At 33.2% G+C, this 22,720-nt stretch overlaps 1 protein-coding gene and 1 pseudogene across 4 annotated transcripts; one reads left to right on the plus strand and one right to left on the minus strand.

Annotated features, from left to right (window-relative positions):
* The first annotated feature begins 236 nt into the window (after positions 1-236).
* LOC144544576 (L-type lectin-domain containing receptor kinase SIT2 pseudogene) lies at positions 237-2,457 on the plus strand (annotated as a pseudogene).
* A 94-nt stretch (positions 2,458-2,551) lies between these two features.
* LOC144544585 (putative polygalacturonase) lies at positions 2,552-22,720 on the minus strand. 4 transcript variants are annotated; one of them, XM_078293135.1, is made up of 8 exons: positions 7,585-7,817; positions 7,357-7,453; positions 6,210-6,417; positions 5,645-5,754; positions 5,168-5,288; positions 4,672-4,846; positions 3,723-3,793; positions 2,552-3,457 (listed from the first exon to the last, which is right to left on the minus strand). In XM_078293135.1, the coding sequence occupies exons 2-8, from the start codon at positions 7,372-7,374 to the stop codon at positions 2,742-2,744; spliced, it is 1,419 nt and encodes a 472-aa protein (XP_078149261.1). In that variant the 5' UTR covers positions 7,375-7,453; positions 7,585-7,817; the 3' UTR covers positions 2,552-2,741. The 4 variants fall into 4 exon arrangements, with proteins under 4 accessions (XP_078149261.1, XP_078149253.1, XP_078149270.1 ...); XM_078293127.1 differs by having other exon boundaries at positions 7,357-7,482; positions 7,585-7,792; XM_078293144.1 differs by lacking the exons at positions 7,357-7,453; positions 7,585-7,817 and adding an exon at positions 22,644-22,720.

A 22,720-nucleotide genomic window follows, 5' to 3' on the forward strand; every position in this document is an offset into this window, starting at 1 on the left:
TGTATATGTTATATATATATATAACCCGTTTGCTAGGCTTCATCAATGCATTTAATATCAGCGTGGTGGATACTTCATTTTCTAATTCAACAAGCTTATGCAGAAATTAAAGATGTAATCTTTGACTCTGATATATTTTATCTAATGATACATTTTGACAGGTGATCATGCAATAAACCCACCAATGGTACTGCAACACCCAGAATTAACAGTTCCTTAATTTGTATACTCACGTTCTGAGCTGTAACCTTTTCAAACCTGAAGGAAACACTATCATGCATGTAAATTCTTATCCATATCCAATTTTTATATATGGCACCAAAACCTCAGAATTTTCTATTCTTGATTTTCTTTCTTCACCTGGCCATTGGCATTGCTACCACCACCAACAACAATGAATTCATCTTTAATGGATTTACCAACTCAAACTTGGTGCTAAGTGGCATTGCACAGATCACCTCAAGTGGCCTCCTACAGCTAACAAACTATTCCCAGGAATCCCTAGGCCATGCATTCCATCCAACTCCTATTAACTTTGTGAACCCCTCCAGTGGCCATCCTATATCCTTTTCCACAACCTTTGTATTTGCCATTATATCTCAGTATCCAGACGTCGGAGGCCATGGCCTCGCCTTTGTGATCTCTCCGTCGAAAGATCTGCCTGGTTCTATGCCAAGTCAGCACTTAGGTCTCGTCAACACTACCGACAATGGCAATGTAAGCAACCACCTGATAGCAGTCGAGCTAGACACGGTACAAACCATTGAGTTCTTTGACATTAACCATAATCATGTCGGAATAGATGTGAACAGCTTGATTTCCTTGAATTCTACTACAGCCGGGTACTATGACAAAGATAGAAGCGAGTTCATAACACTGATACTGGCAAGCGGGGAAGCACAGCAGGTATGGATAGACTACACTGGTGAAGATATGAGGCTTGAAGTCAGAATGGCTCCAATTAAAACCAAGCGACCAGAAATTCCCCTTCTCACATCTCTAGTCAACCTCTCAGCTATCGTCCTTGATGAAATGTTTGTTGGTTTCTCCTCATCAACGGGTGCAGCTTCGGCGAAGCATTATGTTTTAGGGTGGAGCTTTATCCTCCGAGGCAATGCTCAAACCCTAGACTTCTCAAGCCTTCCATCCATTCCATACAATAAAACTGACAGCAACAAAGGAACATCAATGGTCTTGCCTGTTGTGTTGCCTTTGACCGTAGGATTTTTTGTGTTCTCCTTGGTTATCGGTCTCTTCCTTTTGGTAAAGCGGATAAAGAAATTTTCAGAGATAAAAGAAGATTGGGAGTTGGAATATGGTCCTCATAGGATATCCTACAAGGATCTCTTTAATGCAACAAAAGGATTTAATGACATAAACCTAATCGGGTCCGGTGGGTTTGGCCAGGTTTACAAGGGCACCCTGCCAAAATCAAAAGTCAAAGTTGCTGTGAAGAAAATATCACACCACTCAAAACAAGGGGCCAGAGAGTTTGTGTCAGAGATTGTGAGTTTGAGCCGGTTGAGGCACCGGAATCTAGTGCAGCTCCTTGGCTACTGCCGGCGTCAAGGCGAGCTTCTTTTGGTCTATGATTATGAGGAGAACGGCAGTCTCGATAAACTCCTCTTCGGTGGCCAGAAACCGCCTCTAAGCTGGAGTGAGAGGTTTAAGGTCATCAAAGATGTAGCAACTGGCCTGCTGTACCTGCATGAGGGCTGGGAGCAAGTCGTCGTGCATAGGGATATCAAGTCAAGTAATGTTTTACTAGATGCCAATCGTAATGGAAAGCTAAGTGATTTTGGTCTGGCAAGATTGTACGACCACGGAACCAATCCACAAACCACACACATTGTCGGTACGTTGGGATACCTAGCTCCAGAGATCAGCCGAACCGGCAAGTCCACGACAAGCAGTGATGTTTTTTCCTTTGGAGTATTTCTCTTGGAAGTTGTATGTGCAAAGAGACCGATGGAACTTAATGCATATGAGGATGTGCCGGGGCTTGTTGAGACAGTGTTGGAATCGTGGAAGAAGGGGAATGTTCTTGGCATAGTTGATCCGAATTTGGAGTCTTTGTTTGACAAAGCAGAGGCTGAGTTGGTGATCAAATTGGGGTTGTTGTGTTCTCATCCTGAATCTATGGCAAGGCCGAGGATGCGGCATGTTGTGCAGTTTTTGGAGGGAAGCATGCAGTTGCCGGAGCTGTCAATTGACAGTCTTGGTAATAGTGCGAGGATCAAGAGTTATGGCATAGCATTCGATGATTTTGTGGCTACTGCTCTGTTGACATCTGACATCGAGGTTTTTTCTGATGAAATTTACTTGAAGGATTCTGGTAGCTAGTTATTTTGTGCATGTATATAGCCTGAAGCATTGTCTTTCTTTTCTCTTTCTTTTGTAACCTTGATAGTAGAGTAACCCCAGTTCAGAAATTAAATCTTTTCTTATTGTTTCCTGTTGTGCCTTAAATTATTGCTTATTATTTTACAATCAATATGACTCCATAAATATATTCCTTTGTAAAGCTAAAATGCCCATGCACCTTACAGCATTTTAGCCAACAATCTCTTATTTCATTACAAATTGGAGAAGATTCTCAAATAAATACTACAAATGGAACATGCAGAAAACAACCAAACTCCCTGAGCTATGTACAAAAATACAGGAGGAAAAAACAAAAACCATAGGAATCACAAAATTAATAGACAAATAAACACCATACACAATAAAACAAACCTGCACTAATCCATTGAAGACAACTTAAGAAAAGGTCTGCGTGATCGACTTGCATGAGATCTATGTGGTGGGTGCTCCAAAATATCATCTTCATAGCAATCAGTTGCTTGAAGTGGCACTTGATTTAGCGCATTACACAACTCTGGTGTGACCATGTTGGAGTAGCCCTCTATGTTTGAACACTTCCATGGAGGATTTGATTTCACTGACCCAAATGAAACATTTGACAAGCAAATGTTGCTGAAGTTATCTCCTTGAATGCCCTCCAACATGCCGGCAGTACCAACATTGAACCCAATTACATCCTTTATAGTGATCCTACTAATAATAGGAAGTGCATTTTTGTCATATTTGTCATCCGGGTGGTCCCCGTACTGCCCCATGATCCTAATAGCTATGCTTACATTATTCATGGTCACATCAGAGATGTACACATTACGAACATACCCACCCCGGCCTGTAGAGGTTTTTACTCGAATGCCATGGAGAGAGTTTGTAAAGTGTAAATGCTCAGCATGAACTTCTGATACGCCACCTGACATCTCACTGCCAATTGCAATCCCGGCACCAGAGCCAGCCTGGCCAGTAATGTGACGAATGCTGATGTTAGTACTCGGATGTGCAAATGAGATCCCGTATTCATCCCATCCACTTTTTATGACTATAACATCATCCCCAGTGCTTATGTAGCAATCTTCAATACATACATTTGTAGATGAATCTACATACATTTGGAATTTTTGGCAAGAATTAGTATGTGCAATTAAATAAGGGTAATACTTATATTTGGTATTGGTTTATATGAATTTCTTTTCCTTTTTATTGTCATTTCTGGTAGTTTTCTCTTTTTTTTGTTTAACCATTTCTGACCTTGTGCAATTGGATGGTATTAATTTCTCTGAGAGACTGGATTGATTTATATTCTCATAAGTTAGCAGACTGTACATTTTTGTCATGTTCATGTTTTAAAAACAAGGCACGTGTACCTGGATCAATTGCATCCGTATTTGGTGAGTCAAGGGGTGCTAGAACAGTCACATATTGTATGAGCACCTGACTGTTCATCATAAGATGAAGAAATGAAAGAAGTGAAAAAGATATAAGAAAAAAATAATATTAGTGTATTTCTTTTTTCTTCTTAAGGTATATCCAACATATAAAACTGGATTTGAGTAAAAATAGTCATTATCTCTTCAAATATAGATATGGTGCACCAACAAGGACACAGATACAAAATACAGTACTTTTGGTTCCATTTCTACTGGAACCACTTGTCAGTGTTATGGCAGACATGGATAAGGCACACTGCAAATAATCCTGCTAAATAGAGATGACTATCTGGCAAGGCAGGTCGGGTCGGGTCGGGTCATATGGTTTTATCTTGATCAAGTCAAACCTCGTTGTAATACAGATTAACGGGGTTGAGATGTTATATCGGGTTAGCATTAGGTCGAGTCAGCCTAAAATTAGCTTCTTGAGTTCAGGTCAACTTGGGCTCAGGTTTCTTCCAGTGTTACGGACATTTGAAAACAATTGAGTAGGTTAAAATCGAGTTATAGTTCAACATTGTGTGGGTGGGTACAAATAATAAGCTCTAGATCCAGAGAATGAATTTTAACAATACAAAAGTCAACAGACCAATTAAATGAAGAGACTGAAATATCTACAATAGGAAAAATAAGGATAAATAGATCTGAAGTGTAAATCAAGACATAGGAAAAATGGTTCAAGCTCTACTTTTTAGGTCAGTAAATAGAAAAGAATATGTAGTTGTACAATTTGGTCCCAAGTTGTTTTCCACGTGATCTATATTTGTGTATATGAAATATACTAAACCATTTAATGTAGATATTGGCTGGACCAACTTCAATTCCTAATTCAAGGACCAACTTAAAATAATGAAAATTACAACTGTTCAGGATCAAAGTGGTATACCTTGAATATACAGGGTGGATAGCCCAAAATGGTGAGTTCACAAATGTAAGGTTTGCAATGACTATTTCAGTAGAATACATCATCTCGACTAAATGTGGCCTTGTATAGTCAAGTGTGTGGTTTTGAAACCGTTCCCACCAAATTGCTCCTTGGCCATCTATAGTTCCATTTGCACCTATGAAACAAAAGTACCAGTATATTTATTAGTACCAAGCTTAGGTCACTTTGCTTCAGACCAAGATTTTGGAAAGTACTTAGGCGGTACATTATTTGAAAAATCATATGGTACAAGTCACCAAATGACCAAAATTTCTCAAGTTCAATCTTTAGGAGACATTAATTGTGAGTTAGGACTAAATTGGAGCAGTTATCTAGTGCGATTACCATAAATGTGCAAAAAGTTTAGTAATGTTTCTTTGTGCTAGCAGCATCAATTTATCCTAATGTTGATCTTAACATTGATTTAAAACCCCTAAATTCTTGGTTAAAATTAAACCTGTAATAATGACATCAGTAAGGTTGGATCCAAAAATTAAGGCTTTATGCCTTCCGCCAGGTAGCTCTCGTCCCCTCCCATAAGAAGGAAGCGGGTCAATAACTGGCCAGCATTTTGAATCCTAAAACTCAAGAGAAAAAATGGAAACTTACCCAAAAGAACCCTCGAGACATTTTCATTGGTAAAATAAAAAAATAAAAAAATCTACTCCATATTTGAAGTTGGAGTTTTAGTAGAAGTAGATAACCTGTGCATACCAGCTTATAGAAAATTAAGGGGGAAGCAATATTTGAGGTACAACTGTACACACCATTCAATCATTCACTTAAATCAGCTCTGTGCTTAAAGGGCCTGAATTAGATCCTATCACAAACACTTGGAAAATTCTCTTCCATAATCAAATACTGACACCTGATTCTGGCCTGGTACCAACTGGTAAAACCAGTTCCCATGATATTTAAAAATTTCATCACTTACCATAGATCCAATTATCACAGCATCTTTATGCAGAGACAATGTGAGATGGCTGATGAGGTTAAAGCTACCAGTCAGCCACTTTCCAGCAGGCACGAACAACTCCGCACCACCTGTTAGAATATAATATGATAAGATCAACTTCCCTGTCTGCATAATTTTGTACGGCAATTCTTTTGGCAAAATGGCACCAGAGCATGAGATCATGAACTCAGATTCCTATAACCCTCCAAGCACCCAAGATTTCAACTTGTAACATCCCAAATTAAAACTAAATTACTCAAAGAATGATTAAATTGCCCCTGAACTTTCCAGCTCAGTTTAATTAAATCACTTCAAAATTACCTCATTCTAATTTGGAACCTAGCCACCAAAAACGTTTGGTTGGGTTTTACTTAAAGTGGGCATTAGACAGAGGGCAAAATTGCCAAAATCTAGTAAATGTTGGGTATTGGTGTTCAATAGTCAACAGAGAAATAAGAAGAAGCCCATAACAAAAAAATAAAAAAAGAAACACTATTGTTTATCGCTTCAGGTTTCTAGAGCATTGAATGGGTAGAAACCACACCTTTGTCTGCAAAGGAGTTAAGGTAGAATATAGCATTTTCAAATGCCTTCGTGTTCAGTGTGACCCCATCTCCTACGGCACCAAACTCAGTTATGGTCACGCTGTGCGGGCGGTATTTGGTGGGTTCCATGGACTTGCAATATGAGACTGATGCATGGGCCCACAATAAGTTGAGAAATGATGTAGCCAAAAATAGTGCTTGACAGAACTATACGGAAATAATGAAAATCTATGTGAGGATCATCCTATTTCTCATTCAAATTCAATTACAATTTGGGATCTAAGTTTCTATATTATTTTCATTGTCCAATTATATAGCAGCGGTAATTTACTAAGATCACTTTTTTGCTTTATTTATTCTTTTCTTTTTGCAGATTCAAAGACCAATTCAGGATTGAACTTCGTGGAGAATACAAACTTAATAATTCACCCTTCGGTGCTATAGTTAAAAAGGAAAAAAAGAAAAGGATGTTTGTGAGTTGGGGCAGTTCAAGAACATAAGTTGTACAAAAAAAAAGGTGAAGCGTATAGATTTGGGCCATTGAATCATATATATTCGAACAATAAAAATATTTAATACTTCCAAAAGAGGAATAATATTGAAATTTCTGTGGCGTATCGGTCGAGTCTGCTAGTATTAAGGTTATACTATGGACCATTGGGTACAGGGTACAGGAAGCTCACTAAATAGATACCAAAAGATCAATGCTTATATTAGTTCTGAATTGAATTTCCAAATCAAACAAAATATTGGTGTTGCATCAATTACATAAGGTAGTAAGGTACCCTTTTGTTTTGTATCAGTGCTTAATTCTAGATAAAGCTTCTAAATTAAAAAAAATAATTAGGACAGTATCAGTAACTGCTGTACTGGTTATGGGACCAAAACAAGAAAGCAAATACAAGATTATTACATGTTTGTGTCGCAATAAACATCTTATTTCAAAAATTGCTAGTGGTCTTAATAGAACCTATTTTGTCTAAATCAACCATTTTTAGTGCCATCGAACAAAAAAATAAATCATTGGTCAAACTTGAAACCCTGACATTAACTATCCAGCATCAATCAAAGAAAAATTAAAGTATAACAATATAAAGTAACTCAATTTAATGGAAGGGAAAACAAGAAAAGAAGAAAACCACTCACAGTTGGAGATTTCTTCATTTTTTTTTCCAAGAAATCAGACTCAAAAGTGAAGAGAAGAGAAATTCAAGCAAAACCCTTCAGCCTTCTGTTGCCATTTCTTTGCACAACGCACAACCAACCGACCAGCTCAGAAAAGAGAAAAGCCAAATGAGAGAGAGAAAAAGGGGATATAATATAAATCATGACAGTGACTATTAATGTCCTCTAAAAGAAGAGAACAAAATGTACCATGGCACCTCCTCTTGTCTCTTAGTTCATGGCACTTCACTGCCCAATTGGGTTTCCTGGGGTTCTCAGAAAAGGGAACGGTAATATGAAGGAGATCCAAATTGGATCAGAGGGAAAGGGAGGAGAAGGGTAGATTGATTTGGAATTTGGAAGTGCCCTTGGTGCTGGAGAGAGAGTTCATCCGTTACAGTTGAAAAGGCTAGTAAAATAAATGCAGTTTTTATTTTAGCAATCAGTCATATACTTTGCTATATTTGCATCTAATGTCCTTCAAACACTGTCACGTAATAACCATGTCGGTCTCCCTTTTCCCTCAAGTATAATTAATTAGTATAATTAATCATGCAGCATGCTCATCTATATGATGCTTTTAACCTACTAAATCTTTTAATTTAGATAAAAGTATCATGTATGTGGGATTGAATCATTAATTTCTAAATCAAGTTAATCATTCGTCGGGAGAGAAGCATCCCTAAAAATGTAAAATTGATTGAATTCTAAATATAAGAAGTACTGGCTTTTAATTTTTACAAATGAGAAATTAACGCTGAGGAGATGAAAAGGGTACAAATTGCAATGTCAATGTGGGGGGCCTGGGGGCAATTGTAGTGGAGGGAATCTGAAACCATTATCGAGCTCTTTGGATTCCCCTCAGTAAAAGTCAGGATCTTCTGTAGTTAAAATATGACAATAGGTATCTGGTGTTCCGATCCAATTTGGGACCAATTTACCTTTCTAGCAGAGCCAAATTTATTTTTGTCAGTGATATGACGCACATTTTAGTGCACTGTTATGACCACTGAAAATCTAGATGCTCGAAGTACCCATGTATTTGGGGTTGGGGAGTCTTGTATAATGACTTCAACCAAGAGTAACAAAAATGGTCCATAACCCAGAAGACAGGGAATTCGTATCCTCTAAGATATCTCAAACTTTGCGTGACTTTATGGAAAATCCCAACCGTTTAAATACGTTCTGCACGAATCTCGAAGCACACATAATACTGACCTATATCACCCCCGAATAGGCACCGGACACGTCGGTCACGCAAAAGTTGAGATATCTCAGAGGATACGCACTCGAAGACAGGCTACATATAGTACGTCCTTTTTGTCTTTAATTCGTGTTCTTCTGTGGTCCCATCCGGTGTTTTCGTATATGATATATCAAGATCCATATTGCATGGTGATCCAATCATAGAAAGAGTTGTAGATTTGGAAGTGCTAAAAGAGGAGATTTTAATTTTAGAAATTAGAAAATCAAACCTTCAGAAGAGAATAATATTGTTTTGTTCTTTATAAAATAGACAGAACTAGCAATTTTCGAACTAACATATGATCAAGATAAAGTTAAATTGTTTAATGCCTGAAAAATATAGTACCGCGGCATTGGTGGTCTCAAAAGAGAGGCGCTAAAATAACACCACCTACTGGTGAATTGGGCGTGGAGGTGTCAGAGACCGGGGACATACACATTACAAAGACAATGGAAAGAGATTCCACGAGTTGCGAATCAGATCAGCATAGACTTCTTTCTCTTTGGATATGTTTGTATCACTCAAGAATAAAGTTATTTTTGAGTTAGCTCTACTATTTTTAAATTTTAGTGATCCAAATATAAATTATCAAATTCGATTAGCTTAAAAATAGCTCTATTCTACTAATCCATAAAAATAGTGGGCTAGTAAGAATAGAGATAATGGGGTTAGTGTTATTAATAAAATATTTGATTTTTTTCAATTATAGTTAGTTTAACTTTTAAATTAATATTAAATATAATATAATATTATATTAGATTAGTATTAAATAAATATAATATCAGCTTAGATTAATATTAAAATTCTTAAATTAAATATAATATTAGTTTAATATTAAATGTAATATAATATTAATTTAAATATTAAATTAGTATTAAATAATTATAGGGTAAATTGCATCGGAGGACACTAAATTTTGCTCTTTGTTACGAATTGGTCACTCAAATTTGATTTGTTTCTCAGTAGCCACTGAACTTTGTATTAGTTTCGATTAAGTCACTCTGTCACATTTTTCATTCAAAAAATTGATGTGGCGTCCACCTCATCACGAATGATAACTTGTATAATTTCTTTTTGAGACATGAAACATTTCCCTCCACTTACCCCTTTTCTCTCCCTCCCTTTCTTTTATTTGTTCTTTCTGACTCTTGTGCAGGCCATTTAGTCAAAAAAAATAAAAATAAAGAAGTTTAATAGGATTGGAATTTCATTGTACAAAACGAAATGCTCATTTGTCATGTTTCAATTAAATAGTCAAAAGTATCACACAAAATTAAATCTCGGAAAGTTTCTGTAGAGAGCATAACATGCGCCATGGCCAACAGGAGATCGAAATTGTTTTGTCCTGTCACAAGTAATTAATGTAGAATTGTATTGAGTCGAACTATCATACAGTAATTAATGTAGAACTTTGGCAGTGCACATGCAACTAAAATGGATTATGTTGCCCCAGTAATAAAAAGATTCATCGTAGATTTAAACAAAAATGCAAATACAAACTAAATGGAAGACATGAGTCAATTCAAGAGATATGGTATAAAAGTAGCTTTAAACTTTGTTCACCTTTCTACAAGAGGAATTAGACAAATTGTCTCCAAAGGCATCCCATATTCTTGCATCGGTCCCTGCAATTTGAATTATTTATCTTCGTTTAATTAATGAAAAGTAGTCGTTTGGTAATGCAAAAGAAAAACAGTGTAACACTATACGAAACGGTTATTCTAAAACCTTAAGCTGTCAGATTATATAAACGGTCATTTCATTTGATTTTATTTTGTCTATATTTTTGACAGTTTCAATTACGTGACGTGGTTTACTTATTCCATAATCAGAAGCCGGAGTAGATATTTACCAGAAAGGCCAAAGAGTTTGTCTGATATATTATTGATAGTATCGCGATATATCATGCAATTGATTTGAAAATTTATTGTATAGACTTCAAATGATTGAATTTAAACTGTTAAAACTAATTTACTTTATAAATAATATGTTTACATGCAAATTTAAAATATTTAAAATTTATTTTTGCATAAAGTCAAACGGTAAAAAAATTATAAAAAATAAAAATATTAATATTAACTTATAATTTTTTTCGATGATTTATAAAATTTGTATGTAAACACATCAATTGTTGAGTAAATCAATTTAAAACGTTTATATTGGTCGTTCGAAGCCAATTTAACAAGTGTCAGGGATAATAGCACAAAGCATCTTATACTATTGATAGCATACTAGTCAAACTTAAAACTTATAAGACGAAAAATGAATTTAGTGATATATACACAAAGAGAGAGAGTGTGTGTAGCTAATATCAAATCAATTGTTTGTGAAGTTTCTGTGCAACTAAGTCGTTTTTCAATTTTCAAAGTCTAAAAAATCAATCTAAACCGTTAGATATGATCTCTATATTAAAATGTGCTTGGAGACCAAATTTTATATATATTTTTTGAATTTTTTTTTACTATTTATTAAGTCATTTTGAAAATCTTTGATCCAATGATAGCTTAACCAAACAATAAAACTAAACTGGAACATTAGATCATCAATTTTCAATGTAGCTTAATAAATAGTAAAAGAAATGAACATTTTATAAGTTAATTTATAAGTTGTTTTATATATTCAATATTAAATTCTTAACTGTATTTATTTGATATTCAAATATTATATTGATCCGAATTTATACGTATCTATATCTCAAAAATAAGAACGATAAAGGATCCGTAAATCCATTTTTAACAAAAAGTGGTTGAAAGCATCCGAGAGTCCCTGACGTGTCTGCGCATGGGCATTAGATAGACGGTACGTCGGTACCAGCTGGAATGAAGGCAACGAGAAAATTAATTAACAAATAAAAGCAAGAAAGATAAACAAATAGGTACAACAGTACCAAAATTTAGTTTCTTGCTGTCTTTTATTTCTTCAAATTTACCGCAAGATGGGTAGGTGGGGTACATGAACCCAATTTTGGATACATAGGCACATGGAGAGGTCAGCTTGCTTTAAACCATTGCTAATATCTTTTAATTGTACTATGAGACTTAGTTAGCTTTAAACCCAGAGAAGAAGATTATCATTCTGTGGATGTTTTGTGGTGTTTTCTCAGGGTTTATGAATATTTTTTGCTGCATTTGCCGACAAATAACACGTAAAAGAGAGCACCAGGAACCTCCTATTTTTGTCATGAATATGGAATTAGTGTTCAATTTTTCATTAGATTGCGACTCTATGACCGAAATATCAATATCAAAATCAATCTTGTATGCATTCTAATTCTAATAAACTCTTCTTCTTTTTTCCGATTTATCTTTTATGATTTTATACGGTTTTTCAAGTGAAAATTTTCAGTGCCGACAATCATGAAGATGGTAGGGTGACAATAAAGAATTGGTGTAAGAGCGGAATCACAAAATTAAGATTGAGAAAAGTTGAATAAATTATTGTAGTGTAATTTAATTCTATAAAGAAGTCCGAAAAATATTAGCACTTGCAAAAATTATAAAAGAATAAAAGACAAAATTATTAATTATTATTCCTAAGAGAATTTAGCAATTTTCCGCATTTTTTAAATCTACCAGTGAGCAAAAGTATAAGCAATTTTTCGCATCCCTTAAATTTTTCACTGAGCTGATGTGAAAACAATTTTCACATTATACAACTTTCAAACCTCTATTATAATTGATCAATAGGGAGAGGAGAGCTCTCAAACAACTTTTCACTTTTGTTCGGAACATCTTGCTTCGAAATTTTTAAATATATCATACTTTCAAAAAAAAAAAACCAAACAACTACAATTTCTGAAAAATTCAATTTTTGACATGACCACATCCCCTAGGTGCGGCCATCTTTTTTTTTCCGTTCAGATTGAACTACACGAAGAAGAAGAAAGAAAAAAAAAAAAAAAAGGTGGCTGCATCCCCTAGATGCGGCCCGCAGAAAAGTGGCCGCATTTTGAGAATGCGGTCATGTCAAAATTTGAAATTTTGAAAGAAGTAGTAGTTTGGTTTATCTTTTTTAGGATAATGGTATATTTAAAAATTTCGGCATCTTGCTCCATGTGATTATAAAATATTGTTATTGTGCAACCATAGCAATCATTTCTTAAAAATTAAAGTCATTTTCATCTCTTCAATTCATCCTTAATTTGAACTTATGAGACGGATTCAATATTTAATAGATATCATTATCAAATATTAATTAGTTATAAATGTTTGATTTGTCCATTTTGACGAATTTTTAAATAATTAAATTTTGCTAAAAAAATGATTTACATATATGATATTATCATTACTATACCAACATTTATAATTATATTATTATTAAAATGGAGATGTCCTTACTATTCCTTTTTAACAAATCGGATCATATAAAGGCCCCAACAAATTTACAAATCCAGCGTTCGATGGCAGTTGCTCTCCTAGCTCAATTCTTGTTTTTTTTTTTCAAATATATACTTCCATTTCTATACTTTTTCTATAAAAAATATATGTATAAAAATTGATTTAAGATTCAAAAAATATTAAAAATATGTATTATTAAAAAATAAATCCACAACAAGCTTATATTATTGTATTTTTTTTCATTAAAAATTATAAAAATATACTTAATATTTAAAATAATAACAAAATTGGATGACTTCTACAAAATTAGTCCCATTGAAAATAGAGAAAATATAATATCTCCGGACTATAATCCCCGGAAAATCTCCCCAATGGCTTGGACCACTTCTACCAATGGTCCCATTAGTCTAAGTCAAAGTACTACAAGTGGTCCAAGTGGTCATGGTCAAAGCAGTTAGTTAGACTGGGGTTTATTGTGGACCACACTATAATGAAATCACTAGTTTTGCATAATTCATTATATTAGTTATTAGAGTAAAGTATTAAAGTTTACATAATTAGTAGAAGAGGTTTACAGACATTTTTTAAGTTGAAAAGTCGTTAGAAAATTTCTACAAGTGGTCCTTCTCAAAGTACTATAAGTGATCCTGATCAAAGTAGTTAGACTGGAGATTTATTGGGGAATACACTATAATAAAAAGTCGCTAGTTTTTGCAGAATTCATTGAATTGTTTTACAAGATTGAATAATGAAGTTTACAAAAATATTAGAAAAGGTTTACAGATACTTTTTAATTATATCCGGACATTATCTAAGAATTATCGTCCGGAAGTTGTTAGTAGCTTCCTTAAAAATATTGACTCGACGTCTCCACCGTCGGCCTCATATAAGATGACACACTTTAAAATTTCAATTTTTCAATTACATTCAGACATTATCTAAAATTAGTGTTCGGAGACTATTAGTAGCTTTTTAAAAAATATTGACTCGACGTCTCCACTGCCGGCCTCATATAAGATGACACACTTTTTAAAAAAAAAAAAAATACTTGGTAAAAGCTACCGAGTTTGAAAAATAGATGTAATTAGTACAACAAAATCCTAACAACTAAATAACAACAAAATAAAAGACTGCTACCTCTTACAAATGTAATTATTGTAACCCTCCATCTTATAGCACATTTCAACCATAACTCATTTTTCTCCCTGATCAGCAATGCTAAATTCTTAGAAGGTAATCTCTTCTTCTTGAAAATGAACTCATTTGTTTGCTTTCAAATATCCCAAAGAACACCCATGAATCTTGTGGCTCATACCCTCTTTGAGAGGATACTAAGCACATGGGACACTTCTCTTTGCAATTCAAGTTTCGTCTAAGCATCATATCTCTTGTGAGAAGCCTTTTATGTAAACAAAGAAAAGCAAAAATCCTGACCTTCGATGGTGCCAAACTCCGCCAAATGATTGTATATTGCTATTTCATCTTCCCACCTGACGTGTTCGGATGTCACGGGATTACGGAATGGGAATAGGAATGAGAATAGTAATTCACTTTTGAAAAAGTGGGAACCCACGGATACGGAACGTACGGGATTAATTATGGAAATATGAGAAAATGAGTGTTCGTTTGTATCATAGGATTAATTGTGAGAAATCTTTATTTATAAAGGAAAATTTCTAGTGTACCCATGCAAACTTTCAAAATAGCTAATTTTCCCATGAAAACAAAATAATATCCAATATACCCATCAAAAATTTAACATTCTTTCCTTTAACCCTTTTATTTATTTAACTTTTTATTTAGTTATTTTAAATATAAAATTGACAAATATACCCTCATCTCTTCTATCTCCTCCCCTTTCACTAATTTATCTGCTCCTCCTGCACGTACAAAGAAATTCATAGAAATTTTGCTGTAGGTCATACTCCCATAAGATGCATCTACAAAAAATGTGGTGATGCTATTCCGCACCAAGATTTAAATATGTTTTTTTTTTCTCTGGTTAAAAAATGGATGTTAGGTTGGGTCGCGATTGGATTTTGGATCTACCGACAGTGTCGAAGAGCAATTAATTTTTTTCAACACTTACTGTTCCATCTGTTCATCGGTGAAAAGGATGCTGAGAAATTAGCAAAATGCCTACACAGTTCTGCAAGCTCCTCCAAATAACGCAATTCAAAAATCATATATCGCTAAGCAGTTACAACCTTCACCGAAAGTTAAAATTTAATTAAGGACAAATTAGAAAATTTACACCTACCTTTAAAGTAGCCATGAATGAGAAAAAAGCCAAAAACAAAGGAAGTGCATAATATTTAAAATCGAAATTAAGCCAATTAAGCCAAAAACAAATGAAGCCATAAATTAAGGCACCGATAGCTTTTCAACAATATTCACGTACTTCAGTACTTGTATCTTTATTTTTTTAAATAACGGAGGAGAAGGAGAGAGATGAAAGAGAAGGGTAAATTTGTTAATTTTATTTTTAAAATTACTAAAAATAACTTAAATAAATGAAAGGGGATAAAAGAAAGAATGTTGAATTTTGATGGGAATATTGGATATTAAGGTGTTTTCATGAGAAAATTGGCTATTTTGAAAGTTTGTATGGATACACTAGAAATTTTTCCTATTTAAAATATGTATATTTATTTGATTGTTTTAGTTTAGTTTAGTTATAAATAATTTTTTATTTAATTATTTTTTGTGAATAGTATAGCGTTATGTTCTGTATTGATTTTAACCAATTATGTTAAAGTTATCTTAATATAAAAAAGTAATTAAATATAAAATTACAAAGAAAAAAAACTGTCTTGCCACCATCTATTTATTTAGACCAATAATATACTGTAAATTTAATATTTTAATGGGTTGCAAATTGTAACATTTGATAAACATATTTTTTAAAATTATATTAATGAAATTAAATAAAATTAATTAAATAATAATATTAAAAAGATGAACGATTTCTAATAAAAATATTACTAGAATGGTACAAATAAAATAAGAATCTATTTATAAATAAATTTTAAAAAAAGGAAAAAGAAAACAACAATTAAAAATATTTACAAAAAATAAACATTTATAAACAAACAAACAAACAAATAAACAAGCATTTAAAATATATAATTACAAAAATTAGAAAACAAACAAACATTTAAAATATGTAATTAAAAACATTTACAAAAAATAAACTTGTACAAACACTTACAAAAAAATAAACATTTAAATTATGTTATTACAAAAATTAGAAAACAAACAAAAATTTTAAATTTTAAATATTTAATTAAAAACATTTACAAAAAAAATAAAATATTAAAAACATTTACAAATTGATCATTGGGGACGATTAATACAATATTTTCGTTTGCTTATTTTTTAAATTATACAATTATTTTTATTAATAAAATTATAATAATGCAATTAAATAAATTTGATTAAATAATAATATTAAATAGATGAAACAAATCTAATAAAAATTATTACTAAAATGGGTACATATAAAATAAGAAAATATGTAAATCTTGATAAAAAAACAACAATTAGAAACATTTACAAAAAATAAATATTAAAAAAAACATTCAAAAATATTAAACATTGATAAACAAATAAACACTTAAAATATATAAACAAAAATAAGAAAACAAACAAACACTAAAAATATATAATTAAAAAAATAAGAAAACAACAATTAAAATCATTTAAAAAAATAAACATTCACCAAACAAAGTTGTAACAGTTTATGATTTGTTTTACAAACAACTTACAAATCCAGCAATTGCAAAAAAGAAAAAAAAAATATGGTTCCACAATTTGCTTAGTTCCACAGTCAATTTTGAAGAAGAAGAGGCATCATTTATAGATACCCATCTCCCATGCACTTATTTGAAAAAGGAGAGAGGAGAGAGGAGAGTTCATGTGTCACGTGGAGAAAGAGAGACTATTTTAATTGGGGTCCATGTCATTGGAGAGAGAGTAGATGGGAACAAAAAAATGAGTTCTGAGGTCGGGAATTTTGAGGCCCAAAAATGCATTGAAATGGGAAGAGTGAGTTATTCCCTCAGAAAAAATTTGGGTAAAAAAATGGTCTCTCGAATGCCCTCAAATGAGAATAACAAGAACATCCCAAAACCCATGAAATTTCCTGTAGGAATTTTACATCCGAACACACCTAGATTGATGTCGATGTGTATAAACCATCATGTGTCCAGCACCACACGAGAATTTTCCTGGTCACTGAAATGAAGAAACTCATCGACTGGTATAGGAAAGGGGAGTGCTATTTTGAGTTAAGTTATTACAATATTGAGCGGTGAGAGAAAATTTTCTCACCAAATATCTATTTTATCATTCTATTATTTCTCTTCATTATCTATCTTAATTAATATCAAGTTAACAAAAAAAACAATTAATAAAGAAAAAAAATACATCTCATACCCTGCTACTGTTTCTTATTTACTTTTTGTTTTTATGTTTTTATTCCATGTAATATAAAAACAGCTTTGTGTCATTATAAAAGAAATTTGGCTTGACTCTCACCCTTCTTTCAAAAAAAAAAAAAAAAAAAAAAAAACGGTTCAGGTTTGTTGTAACTATGTAAGCGGTGTAAAGTGTACCATTCTCCTTGATCCTTATAGATATGAATGTTTCCACTGATTATCTGATTTATATTTTTATTTAACGGGCACAGTTGCAGGTACCTTCAATCTAAAATTAAAAAACCTGATGACTACACACCTTCCCAGCCATGGTAATCAAGTCCATCATTGTGTAGTTTATGAACATATATACCCCAGTGACAAACAAAAAAAAGTGCAAATAATCTTATAGCCTTAGAAGGGCACACCTGTCACCCGATATGAAAAGAAAAACATACAACTCTAATTTTTTTTTTTTAAATCAAACCCACAAAAAATGAGCTACCCTACACCAAAGAACACATACACATAAAGTTAAAACATAGACTGATAAAACCAAAAAGTGTGTGCCAGAAAATTAAAACCTAGACGTAAAACCATTGGATAAGTGTATTAATTATTAAGTCTATCATTGTGGGATTGGAATATATTTTTTCTTTTTTTTGAAAAAATCTTTTCTTTATTATTTTCTTTGTTAACTTTGTATTAATTAAGATAAATAATGAAGAGAGAGAGAATAGAAGGGTAAAATAGATAATTGGTGAAAAAAAAATTTCTCACCGCTCAATATTGTAATGGCTTAGCTCAAAATAGCACTCCCCTGTAGGAAATATCAATTGCCACCTTATCAGAATTTCCTTTAAAGATGCACACTGTAATTGGGCCTATTAATACTATCCTTTAAGATCTGATCGGTACCCCATGCCACGAGTCGTACCAAAACGAAATAGACAAACGACTGTCACTTTTATATCTCTCCGGGCTTCAGCTGCTCAAAGCAAACAACCTACAAGCAGCGAATGAATTAAGAAACTCCCCTCCAATAAAAAAAAAAAAAACAGAGAGAGAGAGATTGCATTGAGAAACATTAATAGTGCAAAGTTGAATAGGAAAATGAAAGGGCCCGCATATATATGGGTGGATATTTGGAATAGCGTGTATTAATACCAGATGAATAAAAAAAAAACAATAATTGCCGTAATTTCTAAACTATATCATATAAATTGAGAAGTATGTTCATTTTAACCAAGATAAAATTTTCTTTTAAATTAAAATAATTATACCAATTAATTGAAAATTAGCAAAAAGGGTATTTACAAATAAATAATTAAATGAATAAAAAGAAAATTGCCGTAATTTCTAAACTATATCATATAAGTCGAGAAGTATGTTCATTTTAACCAAGATAAAATTTTCTTTTAAATTAAAATAACTATACCAATTAATTGAAAATTAGAAAAGAAGGGTAATTAAAGAGTGAGGCTATGGTACTACGTATAGAGTGGTTTGGCTTGAAAATTGTAAAAATTTCTCAAAATTCTAAAATTTAGTTTATAAGTTCAAATTCATAGAAGATTATGTTCAACTGTTCAGATTGTCTATCAAAATTTTGAAAATAAAAATATTAATCCGTAGTACGAACTAATTCACATTATGCATAGTACCATAGCCTCACTAATAATTAAATTTATATTCAGTTCAGAGATTCTCCCCATTAATAATTTTTTTGGGTGTTGAAGAGCAAAACTGAGTAACAAGTAAACAACGTCCATACTAGATATTTCCCTTCAAAAATGTAAAAGTCATGCTTTGTTAGTTAAAAACATGTGAGTTCATCAGCTAATTAACATGAAACTGTGCCAAATGCGTGCCAAGATAGCATCCAATCAAATGTGCCAAATGTCGAGTTAAAAAAAATGATAGCATCCAATGAACACTTTCATATATATCTAGAAAATTAGCAATTCTGTGTATAATATTGGAGAAAACTAAAATGATTCATTAGAATGTTCTCACCTGACCTTTGGTATTGTATCCTTACATTATAACATAAACATATTATAAGAGAAAAAAAAATAGACAAATTAATATGTTTTCATAAAATAGATTAATTAACAATAAACCAGGAAACATGCAATACTTGATTTCAAAAGACAAAAGAGAACGACGTCCTTGCTTTCTATATTTTTGCAATGGCCTATGCATTGGAATTTGCATGTCTTCTTCACGCACTGTCTTGCCATTGGTTTAATGTGACACCTCTTTCCGTCAGGATCCTCCGTTTCACTAGTTTGGTAATCGTGGGAAATATGATCCTTCGAAGCTTTCTCACCTCCGGCTGGGAGCATGTGCTGCTAATACCAGTTTTGATTCATGTGATCTGTACATTTGGCACAAAACTTGCCGTTAGCTATTTCGAGAGCACTGTACCGGAGTTCCAGAACCTCAGCGTTTTCCTGGCCCTTCACGAGGCTGGTTACCCGGTTTGCACAACCGCCAATCTGCCACCTCCACCACCTCCATCACCTTCTCCACCTCCACCACCTTCTCCGACTACCCTGCAGCCTACTCCACCACCAGCTCGCTGCAGTAGCTCCCCTGCATCCCTTCTCCGCCAGCAGCTCGCAGTAGCTCCGCCCCCTGCAGCCCCATAGCTCCCTCCTCTTTTATTGCTGGTTAGCTGTGCTTTTTTATGTTTAGTTGATATTTTTAGAAAATGAAGGATATTTGTATATGTTATGTGTTTTTGATGTTTAGTTAATGTTTTTAGAATATGAAGGAGGATATTTTTAGTTAATTTGTCTCTGTTTTGTAATTGTTGAATTTTAATAAGACGTTTGATGTTTCGTTTTGAATCTGTTTGTGCTATTTTAAACTAGTCCAAGTTGTTTCACTCAGAGAAAAATTGGAAAGTTAACAAAAGAACCCTCTAGACATTTTCATTGGTAAAATAGGAAAGAAGAAAAGAAAAATCTACTCCATATTTCAAGTTGGAGTTTTAGTAGAAGTAGAATACCTGTGCATGCCAGCTAGAATAGTCACATTTTGTATGAGCACCTGACTGTTCATCATAAAATGAAGAAATGAAAGAAGTGTAAAAGATAGAAGAAAAAAGTAATATTAGTGTATTTTTTTTTCTGCTTACTGTATATCCAGCATACAAAACTGGAATTAAAGAAAAACAATCATTATCTCTTCAAACTTCTCCAAGGAATTGATATGGATAATTCGTGGGACCAGTAAACATAGATATGGTGGACCAACAAGGACACATACAGAAATACAGTACTTTTGGTTCCATTTCTATTGGAAACCACTTGTCAGTGTTATGGCGGACATGGATAAGGCACACTGCAAGTAATCCTGCTAAATAGAGGTGACTATCTGGCAAGGCAGGTCGGGTCGGGTCAGGTCATATGGTTTATCTTGATCAAGTCAAACCTCGTTGCAATACAGATTAACAGGGCTGAGATGTTATATCAGGTTAGCATTAGGTCGAGTCAGGCTAAAATTAGCTTCTTGCGTTTAGGTCTACTTGGGCTCAGGTTTGTTCCAGTGTTACTGACATTTGAAAACAATTGAGTAGGTTAAAATCGAGTTATAGTTCAACATTGTGTGGTTGGGTACAAATAATACTATTGATCCAGAGAATGAATTTTAACAATATAAAAGTCAACAGACCAATTTAGTGAAGAGACTGAAATATGTACAATAGGAAAAATGAGGATAAATAGATCTGCAGTGTAAATCAAGACATAGGAAAAATGGTTCAAGTTCTACTTTTTAGGTCAATAAATAGAAAAGAATATGTATTTGTACAATTTGGTCCCAAGGTGGAGTTTTAGTAGAAGTAGAATACCTGTGCATACCAGCTAGAACACTAAGAACAGTCACATTTTGTATGAGCACCTGACTGTTCATCATAAAATGAAGAAATGAAAGAAGTGTAAAAGATAGAAGAAAAAAGTAATATTAGTGTATTTTTTTTTCTGCTTACTGTATATCCAGTATACAAAACTGGAATTAAATAAAAACAGTCATTATCTCTTCAAACTTCTCCAAGGAATTGATATGAATAATTCGTGGGACCAGTAAAAGTAGTGTGATTACCGTAAATGTGCAAAAAGTTTAGTAATGTTTCTTTGTGCTAGCAGCATCAATTTATCCTAATGTTAATCTTTACATTGATTTAAAACCCCCAAATTCTTGGTTAAAATTAAACATTAAAATTGCAGTTAATTAATGTTATAATAGAAGGGTAACCTGTAATAATGACATTAGTAAGGCTGGATCCGAAAATTAAGGCTTTATGCCTTCCGCCAGGTAGCTCTCGTCCCCTCCCATAAGAAGGAAGCGGGTCAATAACTGGCCAGCATTTTGAATCCTAAAACTCAAGAGAAAAAATGGAAACTTACCCAAAATAACCCAGCTTATAGAACATTAAGGGGGAAGCAATATTTTGGTTCCAAGTACCAGTCAAACGAGGTACAACTGCACACACCATTCGATCATTCACTAATTAAATCAGCTCTGTGCTTAAAGGGCCGGAATTAAATCCTATCACAAACTCTTGGAAAATTCTCTTCCGTAATAAAATAAAAGAAGAAAAGGATGTCTGTGAGTTGGGCAATTCAAGCACATAAATTGTACGAGAAAAGGTCAAACGTATAGATTTGGGCCATTGAATCATATATATTCAAACAATAATAAAAAATATTTAATACTTCCAAAAGAGGAATAACATTGAAATTTCTGTGGCGTATCGGTTGAGTCTGCTAGTATTAAGGTTATACTATGGACCATTGGGTACAGGGTACAGGAAGCTCACTAAATAGATACCAAAAGATCAATGCTTATATTAGTTCTGAATTGAATTTCCAAATCAAACAAAATATTGGTGTTGCATCAATTACATAAGGTACCCTTTTGTTTTGTAGCAGTGCTTAATTCTAGATAAAGCTTCTAGATTAAAAAAATAATTAGGACTGTATCAGTAACTGCTGTACTGGTTATGGGACCAATACAAGATTATTACATGTTTATGTCGCAATAAACATCTTATTTCAAAAATTGCTAGTGGTCTTAATAGAACCTATTTTGTCTAAATCAACCATTTTTAGTGCCATCGAACCAAAAAATAAATCATTGGTCAAACTTGAAACCCTGACATTAACCATCCACCATCAATCAAAGAAAAATTAAAGTACAACAATATGAAGTAACTCAATTTAATGGAAGGGAAAACAAGAAAAGAAGAAAACCACTCACAGTTGCAGATTTCTTCATTTTTTTTCCAAGAAATCAGACTCAAAAGTGAAGAGAGGAGAAATTCAGGCAAAACCCAT

The sequence above is a fragment of the Carex rostrata genome, chromosome 2, assembly GCF_964058835.1.
Source record: "Carex rostrata chromosome 2, lpCarRost1.2, whole genome shotgun sequence".
Classification (NCBI taxonomy): Eukaryota; Viridiplantae; Streptophyta; class Magnoliopsida; order Poales; family Cyperaceae; genus Carex; species Carex rostrata.